General features: G+C 41.2%; 1 protein-coding gene across 1 annotated transcript in view; it reads left to right on the forward strand.

Annotated features, from left to right (window-relative positions):
* The window catches only part of SACM1L (SAC1 like phosphatidylinositide phosphatase), a 1,643,742-nt gene that overhangs the window by 900,641 nt on the left and 717,968 nt on the right, over nt 1-25,133 (forward strand). Inside the window, exons 10-11 of the mRNA XM_044065524.1 lie at nt 10,031-10,099; nt 10,190-10,269. Of these exons, the coding sequence (XP_043921459.1) occupies nt 10,031-10,099; nt 10,190-10,269 (149 nt within the window). The remainder of the gene's footprint in view (nt 1-10,030; nt 10,100-10,189; nt 10,270-25,133) is intronic.

Below are 25,133 nucleotides of genomic sequence, written 5' to 3' on the forward strand. Positions count from 1 at the left end.
GGCTTCATGGCATCTTGCATACTAATAATACCATTTGCAAAGCTGCATATGAGGAAATTACAATGGTACCTAAAAAGCGTATGGTCTCAACACAGCCACAGCTTGGACACAATGATATCTCTCATTCCATGCCTACAACAGGAATTTCTATGGTGGTCACAGGCATGTCACCTCAACAAGGGTCAGCCTTTCACCTTGCCCCCAGCCAAGCAAACTATCACAACGGATGCTTCAGACTACGCCCGGGGGGCACACATGGCAGGACAATGCATTCAAGGCCTATGGACCACAGATCAAAGAAATCTGCACATAAATCAAAAAGAGATGCTAGCTGTACAGAAAGCTCTGACAGCCTTCAAGGATCTATTACATCCAGGACAACTTGCAATAAGGACGGACAACACCACAGTAATGTGGTACATAAACAAACAAGGGGGTACACATTCCTACCCTCTATGCAGGCAAGCAATGATCTTATGGAACACAGCTCTGGCTTACCAAGTTCAGTTACAAGCTCAATTCCTGCCAGGACAGAAGAACACATTGGCAGACGACCTCAGCAGAAACATCAAGGATCCCCACGAGTGGAAACTAGATCCACAAATATTTGCAATGATAACTCAAAAATGGGGCCTTCCAGACATAGACCTGTTTGCCAGTCCTCAAAACGATCAACTAACAAAATTTTGTACAAGGACATTTCACCAACAAGCTTGTAAAGTGGACGCACTCTCTTTCAGTTGGAAAAACCTGTCAGTATATGCCTTCCCTCCATTGCCTCTCCTCACAAAGGTTCTCCTGAAAGTCAAAAAGGAGAGACCACGACTGATTCCAATAGCCCCAGACTGGCCACGCCAGCACTGGTACCCGCTATTGAGAAATATGGCCCACAGCCCTCCATGGATATTGCCTCAAATCCCCCATTTGCTCACGCAACAAAACAATCAGATTCTTCACAGCCAGCTCAAAACTTTAAATCTGGCTGCATGGCAAATCAACTAAACATCCAACCAGCTCCTCTTTCACAAAGCAGTTCTGGATGTCATTCTGGAAGCCAGGAGGCCAAGCACCAGGAAGGCTTATGTGGGCAAATGGAAAAGGTTTTGTGCCTGGAACCAAGCTAAAGGCCAAGACACAATTCAGCCTCACATGCCTCACATTCTACAGTATTTAGCTGAGATGTTGCACAAAGGACTTTCTTTTTCCTCCATTAAAATCCATGCTTCAGCTATTTCAGCTCACTACAACACGGATCCACCTTTATTTTTACATCCTCTTCTAAAGCAGTTCCTCGGGGGGCAAAAAACATTAGACCACCCAGGAGTGCTCCTACACCAACATGGGACCTCAATTTTGTTCTGGAAAAACTAACGCTACCACCCTTTGAAACAGCTTTCTCTGCAGATCTTCAGTTCCTATCATGGAAGACTGCCCTGCTACTAGCAATAACTTCAGCTAGAAGAGTCTCAGAGCTACAGACACTAATGGCTGTGGAACCTTTCCTCATTTTTCATCAAGACAGAGTTTCTCTACGAACTAATCCTTCCTTTATGCCTAAGGTGGTTTCCAGTGTGTCTTTAAATCAAACCATTCATTTACCCACCTTCTTCCCAGATCCACAGAACAAAGGTGAGAGACTCCTGCATTCCCTGGACATTCAAAGGCAACTTCGTTACTACTTGGACAAAACTAAGGCTTTCAGAAAATCTGACCAGCTCTTTGTATCCTATACCACAGCTTCTCAAGGGAAGGCTATATCAAAGCAAACCATTTCTAAATGGATAGGTCATTGCATACGTTTCTGCTATACCCATCATGGGAAACCAGTTCCTGCTACCATTAGGTCCCACTCTGCCAGGGCAACAGCTACCTCTACAGCCTTTCTCAGGGGCGTTCCAACCAAGGAGATTTTAGAAGCTGCAACTTGGAGTTCAGTACACACCTTCACCAAACACTATCACTTACCTCTTTACTCTAAGACCAGGGCAGGCTTCGCCACTGCAGTTCTGCAGGGCCTTATAGCCTCCACTAACCCTCTATGATACCTCCCCCCTACCTTAGCTTTGGGATTCAACCCAAGTGTGATGACTGCAGCAGGGTAGCACGATGAACATAGTACAGTTTTGTACCTACCATAAATGTAGATGTTCGAGCGTTCACCCTGCTGCAGTCCATCCCTCCATCCCCTCTGATCTACTGACTAAATCTCTTCAATACCTTACTGATGAATTTGCTTATAGCTGAAGGGATTTTGTGTTTGTGCAGAGGTTACTCCATTTGGTACTAATTTCTGGCCACCTTTTTTGGGGGCACCTGACATTTGGGGCAAGAAAAACTGAAGAAAATGGCGTCGGTTGCACTATATATACCCCTGGCGCACTGACGTCAGGGAAGAGGTGACAGCAACTGACGCCGGACCAAGACTTTGGAATTCCGGCCGACTACGGGACCGCCTGACGACAGGATCACCCAAGTGTGATGACTGCAGCAGGGTGAACACTCAAACATCTACATTTATGGTAGGTACAAAACTGTACTTTAAAAGAACAGAGTTTACCTGATTATGTTAAGGCAAAATTATTGGATGCTCCTTTACAGCACGATACCTTGTTTGGTGTTAAGGCAGAAGAGGTGTTAAAGAAAATGGAGGATAAAGCTAAATCTGTGCAAACAGGAAAGGATTTCTTACAGGTACAGCCACCTCGATTTAGCAGAAATCGGCCAACAAAGAATTGGTCCTTTCCAGTGTCAGACGGGCCACAGAGAGGCAGATACAGACGCTCAAGAGGCAGATCTCAACCTTAAGGCTCTAACAGACAATGACAGTGAGGACAAGTCTCAACTTTACAGGAAGCATTCCCAATAACTTCCCCCTTCATACGCCAAGCACTTCCCTTTTGTCAGCCCCCTTAGGGGGAAAACTAGCACTTTTTTCTCAAAACTGGCAAACAATCACCCAAAATGGGTTCTGAATATTGCGTCTCAAGGTTACAGGTTCCACTTTCATACTTTACCAAGACTAAAAGGAATGCCAGACCTGCCACAAAATCAATGGGCAGAGGCCCAAAAACAAATTTCAGCCCTCATGGAGATGAGAGCTATTCAAAAAGTACCACAACAGGAGCAAGGACAAGGATTTTACTCAAGACTCTTCCTGGTCCCCAGAAAGGACAAGGCCTGGAGGCCCATACTAGACCTTTCAATTCTAAATACTTACCTGGATATTCCGAAATTCAAAATGTTGACATTACAGCTGCTTCTACCTATGCTGGTAAGAAGGCTTGGCTTGTTACCCTGGACCTCAAAGAGGCATACCTGCATGTCCCTATCAGACAAAATTGCAGAAGATACCTCAGATTCAAAGCTGGTACAATGCACTACCAATTCTCTGCACTGCCCTTTGGCTTATCTACTGCGCCCAGGGTCTTTACAAAATGCCTGGCACCAGTAATTGCATTTTGCAGACAAAAAGGAATTCAAATATATCCATACCTGGATGACTGCCTCATTCAAGCAGAGACAAAGGACATTCTTCTACAGCATTTGGCATTTGTAAAAAAGTTGCTAATTTCTCTAGGGTACACAGTAAATGAAAAGAAGTCAAAACTAGTGCCCTCACAACAGATTATATTCCTGGGTGCCAGCTTAAATACAACGGCCCAGATGGCTTATCTCACGCCAGACAAACAAATTCAACTAACTCAATATTTTCATTTATTGGCAAAAAAGTCCCATCTCCCTGCAAGAAAAATTCTGCAGGCCCTGGGATTCATGGCATCCTGCATACTACTAATACCATATGCCAGACTGCATATGAGGAAATTACAGTGGTACCTAAAAAGTGTTTGGACTCAACACTCTCACAGTTTGGAAGCAGTAATACCAATGATTCCCTGCCTACAACAGGAGTTTCGATGGTGGGCACAGGCATGTCACCTAAACAAGGGTCAGCCTTTTACCCTACCCACAGCCAGGCAAACTCTAACAACAGATGCTTCGGATTACTCCTGGGGAGCACACATGGCAGGAAAATGCATTCAGGGCAAGTGGACCACAGACCAGATGCATCTTCACATCAATCAAAAAGAGATGTTGGATGTTCAAAATGCCCTAACAGCTTTCAAGGACCTTCTGCATCCAGGACAATTATTATTAAAGACAGACAACACCACAGTAATGTGGTACATAAACAAGCAAGGGGGCACTCATTCTTATCCCCTATGCAGGCAAGCCATGACCTTGTGGAACACAGCTCTAACGTATCAAGTTCATCTGAAAGCACAATTCCTGCCAGGAAAGAAAAATACTCTGGCAGACGATCTAAGCAGAAATATCGTGGACCCTCACAAATGGAAATTGAATCCACAAATCTTCAGCATGGTAATGCAAAAATGGGGATGCCCAGACATAGATCTTTTTGCCTCCCCACTGAATTGCCAACTACAAAAATTCTGCACAAGGACTTATCATGTGATATAAAAAAATGAGACCACAATAAATCATTTCAAAACTTTTCCCACCTTTAATGTGACCTATAACCTGTACAATTCAATGAAAAAATAAATCTGTTAGAGAAAAAAAATATAAAAAATAAAATATGCACAAATACGCTGGTTGCAGAAGTGTGCACACACACAAACTAATACTTTGTTGTGTGCGCGCACACCCTTAAACAAATACTTTGTTGAAGCATCTTTTGATTTAATTGCAGCATTCAGTCTTCTTGGGTACACATCTGCCGTCAATTAAAGAGACTCTGATTAACCCCAAATAAAGTTTAGCTGTCCTAGTAGGATTTTCATGACATTTACTCAGTTGCCTGCTGTAGCCAAAGCCATGGTTCACAGAGAGCTTATAAAGCATCAAAAGGATCTCATTGTTGAAAGGTATCAGTCAGGAGAAGGGTACAAAAAATTTCCACAGCATTGGATATACCATGGAACACAGTGAAGACTGTCACCAAAAAATGGAGAATATATGGGACAACAGTGACTTTGCAAAGAACTGGATACCCTTCCAAAATTAATGAAAAGACGAGACAAAAACAGGTCAGGGAGTCTGCCAAGAGACCTACAGCAACACTGAAGGAGCTGCAGGAATTTCTGGCAAGCACTGGTTGTGTACTACATGTAACAACAAGCTCCCATAGTCTCCATATGTCTGGGGAAGCCTTTTCATACACAGAAAAACATCCAGGCCCAGCTAAAATTTGCAAAACAATACATAGTCTCCCAAAAGCATGTGGGAAAATGTGCTATGGTTTAATGAAACTAGGGTTGAACTTTTTGGCCACAATTCCAAAAGGTACGTTTGGCGCAAAAACAGCACTTCGCATCACCAAAAGAACACCATCCCCACAGTGAAGCATGGTGGTGGCAGCATCATGCTTTGGGGTTGCTTTTCTTCAGCTGGAACTGGGGCTTTAGTCAAGGTGGAGAGAATTATGAGCAGTTCCAAATACCAGTCACTTGTGGCCCAAAACCTTCAGGCATCTGCTAGAAAGCTGAAGAGGAATTTCATCTTTCAGCACGGCACTGACCCCAAGCATACATCCAAATCAACAAACGAATGACTTCACCAGAAGAAAATTAAAGTTTTTGAATGGCCCAGCCACAGCCCAGACCTAAATCCAATAGAAAATCTGTGGGGTGACCTGAAGAGGGCTGTGTACAAGAGATGCCCTTGTAATTTGATAGACTTGGAGCACTTTTGCAAGGAAGAGTGGACAAATATTGCCAAGTCAAGATGTGCCCTGCTGATAGACTCCTCCCCAAGAAGACTGAATGTTGTAATTAAATCAAAAGGCGCTTCAACAAAGCATTAGTTTAACGGTGTGCACACACAACAAAGTGTTAGTTTAAGGGTGTGCACACTTATGCAACCAGCTTATCGTATGTTTTTTATTTTTTTCCCCCAACAGATTTGTTTGATTTTCAATTGAATTGTACAGATTATAGGTGACATTAAAGGTGGGAAAATTTTTGAAATTATTTATTGCGGTCTTATTTTTTTACATCACAAAAACCTGGCATTTTAACAGGGGTGTGTACACTTTTTATATCCACTGTATGTTTATATTTTTAATCTTCTCCTAATTTTTTTAATGTACTTTTATTTTTCTAATTTTTTTTTTTTTTTTGCCACCATTGCTTAGTATCCATAAGATCCTTTGTTGATCAGTCAACCCATTTGTTTTTTTGTCAGTAGATGAGAGGTAACCAAGAGGGGTCATCATCCAGGCAGTTATAAGTGGTGGTTTGAATGTTTTTCTATTTTCTCCAACTCCTTGCAGATACAAGCAGCCTGGACTAGACTTGCAATGGGCTGTCCAAGAAGGGTGTTCTCTCACTTCTGCTTGGGGTTTTGCCTTTGTACAGCCTTGTCACACACACGCCCCCCACCCCCACAGCATGAGTGCTGGTCTCACAGGTCTCCAGCAAGGGAGGTCATATCACCTGATGTGCCTTTCAGTGTATGCACATCCCTCCCTGCCCTTAGTAAAGTTGAGTGGTTCATGCCTTTTCACTTCTCCACCTCCCTGCCTGCCCCCTCCAGTGATGGGGCAGCTAATTGAAATTCTGTCTGTGTGGGTCACAGGCAGGGCTCCATCTCTCTCTGCCACATAGCCTACCTGTGCTAAACTAATGCTTCTGTGGCACTTTTAAGTAGTTGTTATTGCATTGTTATTGTGCTTTTAACCACAAATTACCTGAATGGGGCAGATATAGTGATGTGATTTTGCTTTTTTGGCTGAGATTTTTCATTGTCACTGTTCAATTTGTTCCTCAGCTGCAAAATAGCACTTACATTAGATTGTTTTGGAAATTGTTTCAGAGACTTCTTACTCAGTCTCTGTTTCCATCATTTTTTTTCTGTATGCTTTATTTTACTCCTGTGCCTGCCAGTACTCAGTTTGTCATAGCCACTTGTTCATTCTCACTGGAGTGAGAGCCCCAATACCCATTTATTCTCCTTAAGGGTGTGGGCCACCAGAGCACATCCCCACCTGGTTGACAGCATTCTGTGATACAGCCATAAACTATACAGCCATGTGGGGATTTTGCTTCTGAGTCTCTAATCCCACCCCCTTGGTGGTGACATAGATACCTGCATTACCTCAGGAGTGTGCATATTCCCACATTCCTGGGTAAATGCACCACCAAAAAAAAAAAAAAGTCTTGCTCACCCCAACCCAACTGTTGCAGTGCCCAAGCCACTAGTTAAACTCTGGTCATCTGTGTGACAGTCATGCCTCTATTCCTCAATGTCATGGAGGCAGATTTATTTTTCCATGAGTATTTAAGTTCCACCACACAGTAATAAGGTTTTGAATTCATTAGGTTCATTGCATCAGAGGGAAGGAGAGAAGACAGCTGTAAATTACATTACTCAATAAAAGAACTTGATCCCCAGAAACTGCTTAAGCTTATAACTTTAGTGACTGTGAACGACTGAAGGGCTGCAAACATTTTGCTATGTGGCTTTCTCAGAGTCAAAAACATTAAAACATTATAGATAATATAAGAGCTAGGGAGACAAAATTCCTAAACAGTGTATCAAGGAAGTTATCCAAACCCAACATGTTATGCATTGGGGATGCTTGAAAAAGCAAAGAAATGTAACAGAAGAGGAGAAACACCAGAGTGATGCTTTTATTATGTATAGCAGTGCAGAGATAATTTATAAAGAGGAAAATAAACTTTGTGTGGGGAAAAAGTATATTTTAGACAAAGTCCTTTAAAAGCTGTGTCATTTGGCATTTGTCTTTCTCAAGTCATGTTTGTTGAACATAACTCCACACTCAGTCCAAAATTCTTTAGTAAAATCTATAGCCATCCATTTTCTAAACTGCTTAGTCTTTTGAGAGCTGGGGGTAACCAGATGAGTAGAGATGACCAGACTTACTTATCCCAGACAACACTGTCCAGCTCATCTTGTGGAATCCGCAGGTGTTCCCAGACAATCTAATATATGTAGTCCATCTTGTATGTTCCGATTCCAGCCTCAATTTTCTTCCCAGTGGGTCCTGCTAGTTGCACCCCTCCCTTGGGATATATCTAGGGAGTGTCCTCACAGGGTGCCAAGACCACTTCTCTAACCGGTTTCAACATGAGGGAATAGTGGATGTACTCTAGAATCTTCCTCGATTGCCAGACTTCTCAGTCTGTCAAAATGCATGAGCCCAACCACCCTGCAAAAGAACTTTATTTCATTCATTTGTATCTGTATAATCTCATTCTTTTTGCTCACTACCCAGAGCCCATATGACCATAAATGAGCATGAGATGAACCTTAGTTGTACATTAGAAATTTGCTTCAGAGTTTTAGTAGTGTCATTGGGAGTAAACAAAGTCGGTTCTGAAGAAGCTCACTTTTTTGTTTAATAATTGAACTCGTACACGGCTATGTTCAATTTGTTTAAATGCTTTAATATTAGTACTAGAACTGGATACTGGATATTAGATGGGTTCAGATTTGCTGTAAAAAAAAATCTGGAAAAAAAAATCTGAGAATGAGTCTGAAAATTGCAAACCTGAAATTCATGAACCTGTCCGCTCACTAAAACCACTCTGAGACTATCGTCAGCTTTCTACAGTTGTTAGCCAGCACTGGGTATATTATATGCTGTGCTCCTGTTTGCAAAAAAAAATCTACAAAAATAAGCAACAAGGACAGTTGTCTTGAGGTTGTTGATGTAGCTGTTGGGTATTGAAGAATGGAACTTAGAAGATGCCCATTTTCTCTGCTTCCCACCCAGAAGGTCACTTTCTCTCTTATCCTGACTGGAAACCCTTCAGATGAGTTACATATATTATGCCTCCAACAGATCGCTAAGCCCAGGTAATAAATTGCTCTGCAGTGAGAATGGGGAGAGTCTTGGGATGCTGACTTCTTGCAGCAGATGAAAGAGGAATGTTGTTCTATGTAATGGCAGAACAAGTTGTTGGATACAGATGCTTGCAGAGTGGGCATTACTCTGTACAGCTTAATGATTAATGCCGCTGGCTGGATGGCATCAGTACCTGATAATACAACTGACTGACTGCCTAGTAACAGTACAGCAGTAATTAAATGTTTGAGTAAATGTTTTTCCTCCAAGTAATGTTAGCTGTAATATTGTCACCAAATTGAAGTTCCCTGAATTTGCCACATCAAGAGATTTGCATTTCTGTGTAAGAAACACTGACCCCATAAGTTATAATAAAGTTGGAGTGGAATGTGTGTACATGATGAAGTCTTCCCCATGCATTAAAGATGTGTGTGTGTGTGTGGGGGGGGGGGGGGGCTCAGTTCACATATAAAGTGATTGATTTTCTGTTTTTAGTATTTTTGGCAAATATTGTTCCACTGCATTATGTTTGACAGAGTTGTACTTTGTGAAACAAGCTCTTGATAAATGACCTCATAACACAAATATTTAAACTGGGGGTTAAGGCTACAAGCTGCTGTTATGCTATGTCAGGCACAGATTTAAGTATTTCAATTTTCACTTGCTTAGTGTGAGACAAATCACTTTACCAGATTAAAACTCACTAGCCACCATAAAAAGGTGCATTTTAATGAGTTGGTACATTAAAACAATATAGTAGTGGAAGTGACTGCACAGAAGAGTTGTTAAAGCTAAGGAATGATGGTTTAAAGTAAAGTGGAGTAACACAGGCAAGTAATTTACTAAGAGTGATGTGTGTGTACTAAAACACTCAGATCTTTTTGTTATGATTTAACAGGGGAACAAGGCAGGGAAGTGAATGAACTACATGAACTGTTGGCTCTGTTGACACTGTCAATTCTGTATTATGCAAACTTCTGACATGTTAGTAATAGCCTTATGTGCTGTCTTAGTATTAGAAGTTGCAGACATATTATGTACATTCTGTTGCTGTATATCCTTACCATACTTACTTATGCATTTGGGGATTTTCTTTTATCATCATTTTTGTCTATTGCAACAGCAAATACTATGTAGTGAATTTGTATATTGAATTTGTCCAGGTTTCAGATGTACAACTGATTCTGATATCTATTTCAGATGGATGGCTTCCAGAGGCATTTCGATTCCCAGATTATAAGCTATGGAAAACAAGTGGTGCTAAACTTGGTATGTAGTTTTAATTACCAGCATTTGAAACTAACTATGATTTATGTGTATACTGTAGTACATTTTTGTTGATAAACTTATTCTGTTTAGGTTAACCAAAAGGGCTCTGAGAAACCGTTGGAGCAGGCATTCTCCAAAATGGTGTCATCAATGAACAATGGAATGGTTAGGTAAGCATTAATAATTTCTTAACTGTTTGGACTGCTGCTTGTGTTTAAAAGAGAGTAAATAGCTGTGGTTCTTGCTCGGCAAGCGCACACACTTTATTTTAAGTGAGATAATGCTTTTACTTTTAGCAGTATCATCTTGATTTTTACAGTTCAAGCTGTGGCTTTGTTCATGTTGAATGTGGGCAAGCCAGTACTGTAAGCTTTTCACAGTGATTCAGGGGAAAGGATATCATTTGATGCAAACACTGTATGAATTACAAGAGATCTAGTTAACAGTTTTTTTTTTCTTTGTGGGGGCGCTGTTGCTCATAAGTATGAATGTGCTACATCATTTTTATTTTTTTTTCCTCTATAACAGTGTGGGCATGGACTCCACTCATCAGAGTGGCACTAACATTTGTACCTGCTTTACTTGCTGTTCTGCTATAGCTGGAGGCTAAACGAGCACAATTTCAAATAGTTGCAAATGTAACACACTAACTGAGCAAAAATGCCAGTCCTATTTGTAAGAGTGAAGTGTGCTCTAACTCTGTCACTGCCTAGGTGTCACACTGTCTAGAAGTTCACTTTGTAGAAAAAAATGGTTAATTATTGCTTGATGGAACCTACAAGTGATATCCTAAAAGGGCATCAGTATTGTGAATGAAATACCATGAGTATTTGAAAATAATAACGTTAGCAATAACTTGTATGATATGATAACTGAGAAAGTGAGAGCCATACTGCAGATGGTAGAGTGAAAGTATTTGCAGTGTCTGAAATTTCTGTGAATGGTACAGTACTTATACAAAGTATGTGAGATATTTTAGTGCCTTTAAGAAAGCTTTCGGAACAGTAATCCGTTAGCTTTAACAACTCTTCTGTACAGTCACTTCCACTTCTTCTTCTTCTTCTTTCGGCTTTTCCTGGTTAGGAGTCGCCACAGCAGATCACCTGTCCGCTCATGATTGGCAGTGGAGTTTTTTATGGTGTCGAGTTGCCAGCCCGGCGCCCAACCTTCCACAGGAGGTACACACAAGCACGCACTCGCACCTAGGGCCAATTTAGAGTGTCCAATCCACCTACAGCATGTCTTTGGGATTTGGGAGGAAACCAGAGCACCAGGAGGAAACCCACGCGACCGCAGGGAGGACATGCAGACTCCGCACAGAAGGCACCCCAGCCGAGGATTGAACCAGAGAACCTCTTGCTGTGAGGTGGCAACGCTAACCGCTGCACCACCACGGCTGCCCTGTACAGTCACTTCCACTACTACATTGTTTTAATGTACCAACTCATTAAAATGCATCTTTTTATGGTGGTTAGTGAGTTTTAAAGAAATTTTCCAGCGACAGCAGCAATGAAATCATATGATGATGCTAAACTAGTTGTGTTGCAAATAGATTTTTTTATTGAAGCTTGCTTATGAAACATTCTTAACTATTCATTAATATGCATGCATCCATTTGAAAATGTCAGCTTTATTTTCTCTCTGTTGTATTCTCCCATGCTAAGGCTGAAAATGGTCCAGTGAGACCAGTGTTTTACCCCAATTAACAGTGATGAAAATAAATAAGTACTAGTCAGCTTGATGTTGGAGCAATAAGTACTTATTTCCTGATGCACAGACCAGATAGATGCAGATTGAGAAAAGAATGTTAGTTTTCATCCAGTTTGTCCAATCCAGCTGATGAAAAATGAGATCCGGTCTGGCCATTCTGCTAGTGCTGCTTGCCTCAAGCTACTTTAGAGAAAACTCCTGTAATCCCCCTTTTATTCTCTCTGCCCTTAGATCTTGTTTGCTGCCAAATTGATTGCCTAGATTTATGCCTGACTGCAGTTAAGTTCTGCATGTTCTTTCATTCCCTAATTTGTTAATGGTCTTAAAACCTCCCTTTTCAATCTTTCATCATTTGTATTTTTTCCGGTATACATTCATTTGACCAGCCGGTGGATGGCCAACCGGGAAATGTTCGAAAGCAGTGCAGCAAATTCTCCTTTTTCCGAACGCAGTATATGCAAAATGCAAAATATCCCTCCCTTTTTGATCTATGGTAGCACGTGTTTAGGTGGTAGAGCGGTCAGAAATGTCGTATTCAGTGTTTTGTACGACATTCTGACTGTTCGCCATGGTGAAATTCGACATTTCAATTCAGCGTTACACGCGTTCGAGGTAAGTGTGGACGCTCAAATGAATGTATTCCATTTTTTCCTACCCCATAATAGCTAGTTTAAAAAAAAAAGTTTAGGTTTACTTTAGCTCATTTGTTGGCTTTAGGCATGGAGGCCTGATGTCTTCTAGTCAATCTCAGACCCTGTCTGTGTTTCTAATCTTATCTGAAAATTTGTTCTCTAAATTTTATATTTGTCTGTTTGCTGGATAAACTACAAAAAATAGTTGTATTTCATAGTTGGGAATATCTGATTTTGAACCTTCACTAATTTGTTTCCTTGCAGGCTTTTCCATGGAAAAAGACTTCAAGACGTATGGCCAGTGCAGCTGCCAAAATCCTGCTTCAGGGCACCCACAGTCACTGTGTGGTATGCCTAGGGCTGGCTTGTTTATTGGAGGCGTGCACAATATGAAAGGTCTTTGGGCTTCACTCCCTCACTGAGTGCAAAAACAGGCCTATACTTAAAGGTCTCCTACCACCTGAACCCCAATCTGGCAGTGGGGACACATCAGAGAAATGCAAGGATAAGAACAAATATAATGAAAAAAAGGAAATCTAAAGATGCAAGCTCTTTAATAGCACCAAAGCTCCTGAGACAAGAAGCCATGTATCTACTACTGGCACCAACTTTTATGCATTTGACTCATCTTCCAGGCCCATCTTATTTGTGTCACCTGCTCTTGCCATCTGGCTCACAGGATGCAGGAAATCAAAATGGGGAAGTTACCACCACAAAGAGACTAGTCACCAGTGATGGTCCCCCTGCATTCCTGTGCCAGGACTTCTCCTATTTGGCACCTACTTTTCTCAGGCAAAAATTTATACCAAAGGGTTCTGGCTAAGTTTGCAGATGATTGCAAGCTAGGAGCAGTCATTGAATCTCCAAATGACTTGGCCATCCTGTGGGAAGGTTTATCCCAAATAAATAACTGGTGCCAAAATCATGGACTGAAACTAAATGCCAAAAAATGCATTATTGTATCCTTTGGGAAGTCCTGTATCCCAGGGAACTTCCACATTAACAATACATGCCTAAGATGAACATATCTGTTTGTAATTTGGGAACTTACGTGGACAAGTGACCTAAATTTTGCCCAACATGCTGTATCCATAAGAAAATCCTTCTGTATTACACATCGTATAAACAAAGGAATTTTGTCTAGATCTAGAGATGTCAGTGTCCTCCTTTACTCAGCTCTTATTAGGACATTCATTAAATATAATGCCCCCTTTGGCCATGTACCTGTCTAGACATATGCAATGACTGGAATGTCCACAGAGATACCTTATTAAAAGGATACAAGTCCTAAACAAAAAGTCCTAAATGGATCAATTTAAAATTCTTGTCACTATACTGTCTGTATCTTACAAGACTGCAAGGCATCCTCTGACCCAGTACTGATGGATTTACTACACATCAGCAAGTCGTATGGCATCAGAAATTCATTGTTTAGAGATCTAAACCTCTTCTGCCACATCAACAGAATGGTTTGGAGGGACAAGTATATCTCGCAGAGGATACCACTGCTCTGGAAGAGACTCCCCATCTACATAAAACAAAGTTCATACCTGTCCATATTCAAGTACAACTTGTATCTTTGAATGGGAAACAGAAAATTTACCCCAGGACTGCCCCCTTTACTACTAATGGACAGATGCAGCTCCTAAATGCTTTATCCCATCCATGGGTCCCCTTAAATTATCTATGGCATGATCCCAGATAATCTCATTAGGGGTAATATACAACTATTGACCATGTGATGGGTAAGGCCAATCTGTAACCAAATGGGATAGATTAAATTCAAGCACAAAAAGGAAAATTGGTGAGTATTGAAATGGCCTGCAGTGGAAGTTAGCCTGATACTTTCTTGTGAACCTGTTTGGAGCAAATCGTAGTACAGGACAATTCACCAAGGAAAACCTTTAACAGGCACTCATCAGAAAAAGAGCTGTTTTACTTGTATGATCTCCTGCCCTCCATGTATTTTTTCCATTCAGTTTACTAGGTCCTTTAGGAATACATCTGACATACATTGGGTTCAAATAAGTGCTTTCTTGAAGGCTGAGATTGAGGTAAGTGTTATCCCATTGCCCTCAGTTTCTGGGGAGGATCATGTTGGCCCACAGTCCTTTATCCAGGCTACTTCCACGTTCCCTGTTTTGGCACAGGTGGTTTTGGAGCTAAAGGATACACAGAAGCCTATATGCTTGGTGCAGACTGGCATTTCCAACTTGGTGCCAGCATCTCACTCACTCCAAACCTAGACCTTCATTGATGAGATCTCAAAGCAGACTGCACAACTTTGGGTCTTCATCACCATCATTATCACCATTATCACTGTCAGAGACTTTGGCTTTCAACCCATCAACTCCTGTCTTGGTCTCTGGCCTGTCCAGGTCTTCATTGCTGGTACTGTTTCCATCCACTTTGGTAGGGCCAAATGCAGTACCGGTTTGAGGGACTCTAGTACTGGCAGACTTGGGGTCACCTTTCAGGATGATTGCCTATACATCAAAATGACGTGCATTGCCTCCTCTAGTATCTGCTCTGGTCTGTAGTATTTCAGCCTTCTCATCAGTTATTCCTTGGACAGAGTAGTACAGAAAGCCCCATAGGTCCCCCACAGAATTTAGCTTTTTTTAAAGGTAGCCAGTGCACTTTTTCTTAGGGCTGCAATTTAAATGTTTTCTGAAAGTATGCAAGCTGTTTATCACATCTGGAAGAAGAATAGAGCTAAGAAAAGAGCAGACGTCAATCAGTGTAAATGGGAACACAGGCTGCAACTTGTGCATTAGCATGGATAACCTTAATTTTAGGTTAGGTTGTACCTCTCGGTACAGCTGTCAATTTGGGACATTCTGTATGGTTTGTTCTAAGTTAATAAGGGATGGGAGTGTTTTTCAAATTTAGTTATTTTTTTGTTTGAGGGTTTTCGTTAAAGGAAAATGTCTTGATAAATGTGACATGGGTTCAGATGGAGATGAGAAGAAAGAACTGTATAAAAGATCAGATTGTTAAACATCAGTGTGTATGTGTAAGACAGAAGTTGAAAATACACGTTTTAATAAGTAGGTACAATAGTTTTTTTATCATAATGGTTACTCTGGCCATATTGTCTTGGAATGTAAATGACCTTACAGGTATAGACAAAAAAGGAAAAAAAGTATTGAATTATATTAAAAAATGCAAAGTGCAGATAGCAATGCTGCAGAAGACACATTTAGAAAGAAATGAACATGTGACTTGGACAGATGGATTTCAGGATGAATATTCAGTTGAATATCAGGGACAGAGGAAAAGGGGAGTAATAATACTGATAGAGGGGCTCCAATAGTGATAGACAAGGAAAAAGACAATGTTAGTTTTGTGGTAGTAAGGGGCTATAGGCAAGGGAGCAGGATTATGCCAGCATGTATTTATATTCCACCAAAAGCTGCTAATTATGTAGCTTAAGAAATTTTTGGAGAAGTAATAGACTTTCATCAGGGAATAGAACTTATTGGTGGAGATTGGAACATGATTTTCAATAGTGAGGATGTATTGGGGGGGGCATAGAAGGGAAAATATAATAAAAGAGTGCAGATTTCGGAGTGATTTATGAGAATATTTTGTATGGAAGACACAAGTTTAGGTACTACGTATTCCGACTGAAATTAGAGTATTTCCTAAGGTACGATAACTGGGCTAGTCTGGATAAAAATTATATTTCACAGGAAGATGTGCATTTAATTGAAAGCATTGACACACATTAAATAACTATTTCAGATCATGCACAAAGAAATTCAAGATACAATGCAGGGTAATGAAGTAAATATGAGACGCTGGTGCTTTCCCACCTACCTGCTAAAAAGAAAATAATTTAAGGAATGGGTAGTGGAAATTATTTCAGAGTTAAGGAGGATAGAAATTTCTTCAGAAGGGATAACTAGTGAATAAAATGAAAATTTTTAAAAATTCAATAAAAATAAAAGAGAGGGAAGTGGCTAAGTAGTAGTAGTAGGAAATATTTAAAGGGGCTGGAAAAGTTTACAGTATTGCCAAATAAAGGAAATTTCACAAAACAAGAAGAGGACCAACTCAGAGCACTAAAGAGAAAATAAGGGAGTATTTAGATAATATGCATGCATTTAGAACGATTGCTGTTAAGCAACTATTTTTTGATAACTCCAGAGAACAAAAACTGTTAGGACAGTGACTTAGGCAGCAGAAAGTAGAAGGGGTTGTCACCAAACTTAGGGAGTCCATGACAAGAAAGATAACCAGTGATCCCGTAGAGATGTTGTAGAGATATTTTGGAAAATTTATGAAAATTTGTATAAAGCAGAGGAATGTGGAAACCAAGAAAGAGCACAAATGGAAATATTTATGGAAGACTTAATTATACCATGTTTAGAGGAAGATATGACTCAACAACTAATAGTTAAGATTGGAGGAGATGAGGTAAAACAGTGATACATAATTAATCTGCAGGGTAGTCTCCAGGAGCAGGTAGCATTCGTGTGGAAGTTAAGATTGAAGAAGCTGGTAAACATCTGGAGGATTTCATTTAGTAATATTTTAAAAGGAAGGGAATTACCAGCATCTTGGAAGAAGGCTGTGGTGACTGTGTTACACAAAGAAGGTAAATACCCATCAGACCCAGCCTCATATAGACCCAATTCAATTTTAAACAATGATTATAAAGTGTTGATGTCTAATCTGTCTAAAAAACTGGCAAAGGATTTGACAAAACTGATAGATATGGATTAGTGTCTCTTTTTGTGGAAGGGAGGCAAACATTAGACAACATTAGTGGAACAGTGATTATCTAAAGGAAGCAGAATTTAATGTATGAATGTAAGACCCACCACTGTTGGTGGGTCTTGATGCTGAGAAATATTCAACATAGAAAGCTTGGATTTTGAGTAGGGCAATGGATGCATTTGCATTCCTTGATACATGAATAAGGTTAATTAGGAGGATATATGTAGGATCGGAGGCAAGAATTAAAGTGGGAGGGTCCCTCTCTGATAAGTTGCATTTGAACAGAGGAACTAGGTAAGGGTGTTCTCTCTTTCTCCTTTATTTGCTTTATATTTAGAGCCATTGGCAAAGAAAATAAAGGACTCAAAATTCAAGGATATAATTGGTATGATCAAGGAAAGTTGGCTTAATTTATTGATGTTATTTTATTCTGATGTCATTTTCATTCATTCATCAACAAATAGGTTCGGATCTGAACCATGTATCCTACTCATCTGCTTTTTCCAGCTCCTGGAACACTGAAACTCTTAAGCTCCTCACTTACCAACAATGCAGTAGTTCCATACCATACATCTGTTTTTCCACTTTCACGTACGGACATGGTCACTGCACTCTAACGTTAGCAGGTTTTTTGTGAGGAAAAAGACATTTTTTAATTATCCTTTTTCCTATTTATTAGTAAAATTCTCTATGTATCCTCTCTTCCCTTTTGTACACTTTTTAGTGTAATTTTACAGTACTATAGTTGGTAATTTCCTTTCCTTTTTTTCTTTTCTGTCTCATACCTTTTGAGGTATATTCTTGTATTACCACTCTTTTTAACTCATTACATCCGAGTACCACCTCCAGGTACATCTGCAGTTAACTCCTCCTGACGTGTCTAGGCATTAAATATTGCTTGTTCATATTTGCATTAATAATTCCAAAAAACATGCTATGCACAAGGTTTTAAAAGATTTTATCTTAAAGCTTACACAATGACAAACTCAACTGCATTAATATTTGACCTCTGTCTAGCACAGGTAAATAGATATGATGTTGTTTTTTTATGATATTAATTTATATAGATGTAATTTTCACATTTTTCTAAATATCTCACCAAGTAAGTAACACAGAACTCCTTAGCCTCATATGAATGCTCACAGCTAGATGAATAAAATACTGTTGACGTTGTTTGTAACTTGAGTGGTTGCTGAGATATTTTAAGTTGTTTACAAAATATTACAAATGTAATAGTTACAGTGTTTACTGTAACTTATAAAGTTTGGTTTAAGACGTAGAACCTAAAGAATACTACCACTATAAAAATAGTGTGTGCTGAAGAGTTTGACATTTATACTTCTTTTATAAGCTGTATGGTTCCAGCAATATGAACATTTGTTTGAAATGTGAGAACATAATTTGATTCTGTCAAAAGGCATAGGCTCCGGTCATTGGAAGTTACAGTGCAAACTTCCTGAGCTGCATTGGAGTGAATGAGTTAATACTTTCCCTTTATCTTTCCTGTTCTATAAAACAAATCCTTTTCTTCTTCATGTAGGAGAAATATGGCTGAAAAACCCTCCAGTTTTAAAAATGTACAGCCTGTGGCCATAAAATTCCTTTATTTGATGCATACAGTATGTTTGTTTATTGTTTATGCCTGACCCACTTGGAGTCTGTCTGACATCTGCAAGTCCTTTAATCCTAGAGCTCTTTATTGACAGAAGAAATAAACTCATTTTGAGAGGATTACTCCAATCAAAATCTTTTGATATAGCATCCAGGTTTCAAACCCCTAACAAATTACAAAAAAGAGGCTAAAAAGCGTTCACCAGACCCTACAAGTTCCTTGACTCCGGGTTCAGAACCACCTCTTAAAATTTCAAAAACTTTGCATCCGCCCCACTCAGATCCAAAGAAGCATACAAATAGATCACCACGGATCAGATCTCCTCTAAACGTGGATCCAATGTTCTCTCGTCTCCCATCTCCCTTTATAGAAAGGCCTCCCAGGCATCATCATTTTAGGGCTTCATCACTAGCTTCTTCTTCCCATTCCTCCAGAAGTCTGACCAAAGCAGATGTGGACAGAATTATGAGGAAATTCCTCTTGATGCAAATTCAAATGGGGTTTTTCCCAGCTTCTATCTCATAAGGTCCGGAGACCTTCTTAAGTACAACCCCACCTATTTTGTCTGCTTCTTGGATCCGACCTTTGGCTTCAGAGCAGCTGAATATGAGGATCCCATATCCTCCCTTAGCAGATCCAAAGATTATTGCATCTTTTATGCTGGTACCTTCTCTGAGTGGACTGACTTCGAGCATGTCGGAACCATATTACTCTCGGAGCTGTAGCAGTGGCACCAGATAGAGGGTGTTGGAGTTGAATCTGAGGTGTCTGAGCCATCTCTGCTCCTTGGAGCCTCAGAGCTGGACACCTCAGCTCCTCAAGGGTGGTGAGTTCAGGCATTTCCATTAGGAGATATGCCTGAATGCTCCTATGTGACTTTGCGGAACCCTGCAAATCTTCATTTGCCAGTGCTCCCATTGACAAAAGTTCTTTATTTGGTCCCAAGATTAAAGACACATTATCCAGCTGTGAACAGGAAGGTAAAACCTGTCTGCTGCCAGGATATGTTTTTCGACTCCTCAAAGGGCCTTTTCTAGGAATCGGTGAGGATCAAAAAATTTGGTTCATAAAGTACCAGGGTCCCTTCTAAGATCCACGTGGCGATAGTTCCCCCAGGGGCAGAGGGAGGAACTCTAATGGAAGACGCCACCCACGCAGCACAGGAGGTTCGCAGAACCAATGATCTAGTGATACATTCTCTAACGAAGCTTACCATTGCTCCTGAAAGGAGGCCTGATTATCCACTTCTGGAAATAGTTGTGGGTCGTTTATCCCTGCACCAGAGAGCCTGGCTAGGCAGAGGATTATTTGCAGAGGTTGTATAATGCTCTTTTCCCTTCCCCCTTAACAGTAAACAGAATTCCCGATGTTCCACCTAGTCAGAGGAAAGCAGCAGCACTAGAAATAAAAAAGCTGCTAGAAAAAAGTGTCATCCAAGTGGTCCCTCCTGACTAGAAAGAGTCTGAAACTTACTCGGGATTCTTTTTAATGCCCAAGAAAACAGAGGACTGAAGGCCAGTTTTGGATCTGTTTTCTGAACATGTCAGCTCAGTACACCAAGTTCCAGATGGTCACAGTTCAGTCCATTTTGCCTTTTCTGCACAAAGATGATTGGATGTGGTCAGTAGATCTTCAAGATGCATGCTATCATGTAAAAATGAACAGATGATCCAGAAGATACCTATGCTTCCAGTTGGGAGCCATTCATTACCAATTCAGAGCTCTGCCCTTTGGTCTCACCACATCCCCCAGGGTGTTTATCAAATGCATGGCAGTAGTGGCAGCTCACTTGAGAAGACTGCAGAGATTCCGGGTTTTTCCTTACTTGGACGACTGGCTCATAACTGCTCCAACCAGGCATCATCTGATCAAAGCACAAGATTATGTACTCAAGTTATGCTCTCTCCTGGGAATTACTATCAGTCACAACAAATCTCAGTTAGAACCAACTCAAATACTGTAGTTTATCAGAGCTTTGTAAAACAACATATCCATGACAGCCTCACTTCCTTCACCAAATATACAAACCATATGATTCCAAGTCAAAAAGATCATTCAAAATTCTTCTCTCTCAGCTCAATTTAGGCAAATGTGTGCGGCAATAGTTTTGGTTCTGTTAGCAAAATACCACATAAGTATTTTTCAGTATACCCTAGTGAGTCAGTGGTCTATTTTTCACCAACCTTTACCTAAATCAAGATAACTCAGGCATGCAAAACTTACTTCCTTTGGTGGATTTACTCCGATCAGGAAATGTAAGGTTGTCCCTTCTTCCTCCCTCAGCCCAAGGCCATAGTTACCACAGATGCTTCCCAATTTAGGTGAGGGGACATTTTTTAGGAAAGACAGTTTAAGACACATGGTCCCACAAAGAGGCCAATACGCATATCAGTGTCTTATAAATTTGAGCTATCCTAGCATTGCAGGCCTTCCAAGATGCTCTACCCTCCTGGACAATTGTGATTCAGACAGTATGTCAGTGGTCTGGTACGTAAATAAACAAGGAGGAACCAAATCTTATCCCCTGTGTTGAGAAGCTTTGAGAGTGTGGCAGTGGGCAATCTCATCCAGTCGATTTCTGATAGCAATGCACATGCTGGGGAAATCAGCATGATAGCAGACAAGTTAAGCTTGTCCATTCTGATGCCTCACAAGTGGTCACTCAACATGGAAGTAGCAGCAAAGACATTCCATTGATGGGGCCAGCCTTGCTGTGACCTCTTTGCATCTCCCTTCAGCAAGTGCAGCAGATTCTTTGACCGGATCCCCCCCCCCCCCCCCCCCACCGGGGAATCACCGAGAGATGCTTTTCTCCAAGACTGCCCCCCCCCCCCCGGATCTCCTCTCCTGTTTTCCCCAGTACCTCTAATTTCTACATTCCTTCAGACAGCATCTTGATTGAAGAGCACAGTCATCCTCATTGCTTATATTGGCCTCGTCAGATTTGGTTCCCCTTTCTTTGGCCTCATCTGCTTCACCTGCCATGTATTCTGTATCCGGTTTTATGTCTACTGTTTCATTTGACAGATATGATGCACCTAGGTATTTCAGGCTGCACTTCCATTGATAGCTAGACAGCCCAGGCTCTTTTCCCCGTCTGCTACATTCTTTTATCTTCCCACAAAGCTTCCACTAGAAAACTTTACAGAAGGAAATGGAAAAGATTTGTTGTTTGGGGGTAGCAAAATGACATTAATTCCTTTTCAGCTCCAATACCTAAAGTTCTTGAGTTCTTGGCTACAGTTTTAATGAAGGTGCTAGTTCTGCAGTTATTAAAGTGCAACCTTCTGCCATTTGTAATTCTTGCATTGAAGTAAATAATTCTTCTTTAGCTTCTTCTAAACTTTGTGAGACCTTTATAAGGGAAACTTTTCTTCTTGTCTTCATAGTGGCCATTACCACTGCTAAAAGAGTCTCAAATCTTCAAGCCCTGTTTTCTAAGCCTCTTTATTTTTTTTTTTGATATGAGGAAATTACAATGGTACCTAAGAAGTTTATGGACTCAGCACAGTCACAGCTTAGAAGCTCTGATCCCACTCATTCCTTGCCTTCAAAAGGAATTCCTGTGGTGGGCTCAAGCCTGCCGGTCGAACAGCGGGCTGCCCTTCAGCAAGCCAAGAGCCAACCAAACCATCACCACGGACGCTTCAGACCAAGGTTGGGGAGCGCACATGGAGGACAGATGTATACAAGGGCTATGGACACAAAGAGAGCTGCACATGCACATAAACCAAAAGGAATTGCTGGCAGTGATACACGCAATCGAGGCCTTCAAACCTTTCCTTCAGCAAGGCCACCTGCTCATAGGGACAGACAACACCACAGTTATGTGGTACATAAACAAGCAAGGAGGCACCAATTCCTACCCTCTTTGCAAACTGACAGTGAACCTATGGGAACTGGCATTGAAACTCAACATACAGCTACAGTCCCAATTCGTGCCAGGGAAAGACAATACACTGGCAGACAGTTTAAGCAGAACTACCATGGATGCACACGAATGGATGCTACACCCAGACATCTTCTTACAAATCACACAATCATGGGGAAGGCCGGAAATAGATCTGTTCGCTTCCCCCCTAAATCATCAACTGAAGAAATTCTGCTCAAGGACATACCACCCACAAGCATGGAGGGTGGACGCTCTCTCTTTCAGCTGGAAAGCTCTAACAGTGTATGCTTTCCCACCTCTTCCACTAATGACCAAGGTCCTACTGAAGATCAGGACAGAGCAGCCCAGAGTAATCCTGATGGCCCCAAACTGGCCAAGACAGCACTGGTACCCACTGCTAAAGAGCTTGTCACAGACGAAACCATGGCCTCTCCCCCTATGGCCACTCCTACTGACACAGCACAATTTCAGAACTCTACACTCCAACCTGAAAACCTTGCAGCTAACTGCCTGGAGAATACCATGACTCCTCCTCAGGGTAACCTATCCCACAGAGTGAAGGATATTATTATGGAAGCTCGCCGACCTTCCACAAGAAAGGCATATACAGCAAAATGGAAAAGATTTCACACCTGGAACACAGCAAAGGGCCTAGATGTGACTGTGATGAATATGGCATACATACTGGAATATTTGGCAGAATTGTCCCACAGTGGCCTGTCTTACTCTTCCATCAAGATACATGCCTCAGCAATCTCAGCAGAATACAATCTAAATCCACCTGTCTTCTCTCACCCTCTACTAAGACAGTTTCTAAGGGGAATCAAAAACATTAATCCTCCAAGGAAACCACCTCTACCTACTTGGGACCTGAATTTCGTGTTGGAAAAACTAACGCTACCTCCCTTTGAACCAGCAGCATCGGCAGATGTACAGATTTTGTCTTGGAAAACTGCCTTCCTTCTGGCCATAACCTCAGCAAGAAGAGTATCTGAGCTACAAGCTTTAATGGCGGTGCAGCCATTCCTTATCTTTCATCAGGATAGAGTTTCTTTGAGGACCAATCCTACTTTCATGCCAAAGGTGGTATCCAGGGTATCTTTGAACCAAGCTATTCATTTGCCTACATTCTTCCCACAGCCTCAAAATAAAGGGAGAGACTTCTGCACACCCTGGACATACACAGACAACTACGCTACTACTTGGACAGAACTAAAAGTTACAGAAAGACTGACCAGTTGTTTGTAGCATATGCTGATGGGGTACAAGGAAAAGCAATTTCCAAACAGACAATTTCGAAATGGATAGGAAATTGCATTTGTTTTTGTTACTCCTTTCATGGAAAGACTGTGCCACCTAACATTAGACCTCATTCCACGAGAGCCACAGCCACCACCACAGCCTTCCTTAGAGGGGTGGCTACCAAAGACATTTTAGAAGCTGCTACATGGAGCTCCGTGCATACATTTGCCAAGCATTACAATTTGCCTTTATACTCCAGATCCAGAGCAGGTTTTGCCACGGCTGTCCTGCATGGTATCTTAACTACACCATCCTTCACTTAGTACCTCCACCCCCAGTTTGGCTATGGTATTCTACCCATATGTGATGACTACAGATACATCCTTGAAGGACATTGTACAGTTTTGTACCTACCATAAATGTAGATGTCCGATAGGTATGCATCTGCAGTCAGGTTTACCCTCCCTCCTACCCCTCTGTGGTATTCCTAGGGTGCTTTCCCCTCTTTTAGCTAGCTGGGGGAATCTATTATGGTGTATTTGTTTGTATATACATGTATATATATATATATATAATTTTGCAAATGTTTGGAATTTTATTGCATTTATCCAAATTTAGCCTTCCTAGAGGGCACCTGGCATCTGGGGCAAGAAAAACTGAGGAAGATGGCGTCGGCTGATGCTTTTATATCCCAGACGCTCTGACGTTGGGGAAAGTGCGACATCAGCCGAGACCAGACCCAGACTTTGGAATCCGGCCGACCGAAGGGCTGCCTGAGGCAGGGCAACCCATATGTGATGACTGCAGATGCATACCTATCGGACATCTACATTTATGGTAGGTACAAAACTGTACTTTCTTCTTCCTGTTGTCTCATCTTTGGAAGGAGCCTTGGATTCTGGACCCAGTTCCAGACCTTCTGACTCGTGCGTCAGGAACGCTCCACCCTTCCCTTCAGACCCTCATTTTGACAGCTTGGCTACTCCAATTCTAACCATAGCCAGGTTTCCTAACCTCTTCATCAGTTAAACACATCCTAATTTCTTCTCATAAGGCTTCAACAAGAAAGATGTATAGAAGCAAATGGAAAAGATTCTCATTATGGGCTTGTCGTAACCACATTGATCCCTTTACTGCCCCAGTCAATTGATTTCTAGAATTCCTAGCAAAATTATTCAGTGAGGGTGCAGCTGCGGCTACCATTAGAGTTCATCTAGCAGC

The sequence above is a fragment of the Protopterus annectens genome, chromosome 3.part0, assembly GCF_019279795.1.
Source record: "Protopterus annectens isolate FY-2018-M chromosome 3.part0, PAN1.0, whole genome shotgun sequence".
Classification (NCBI taxonomy): Eukaryota; Metazoa; Chordata; order Ceratodontiformes; family Protopteridae; genus Protopterus; species Protopterus annectens.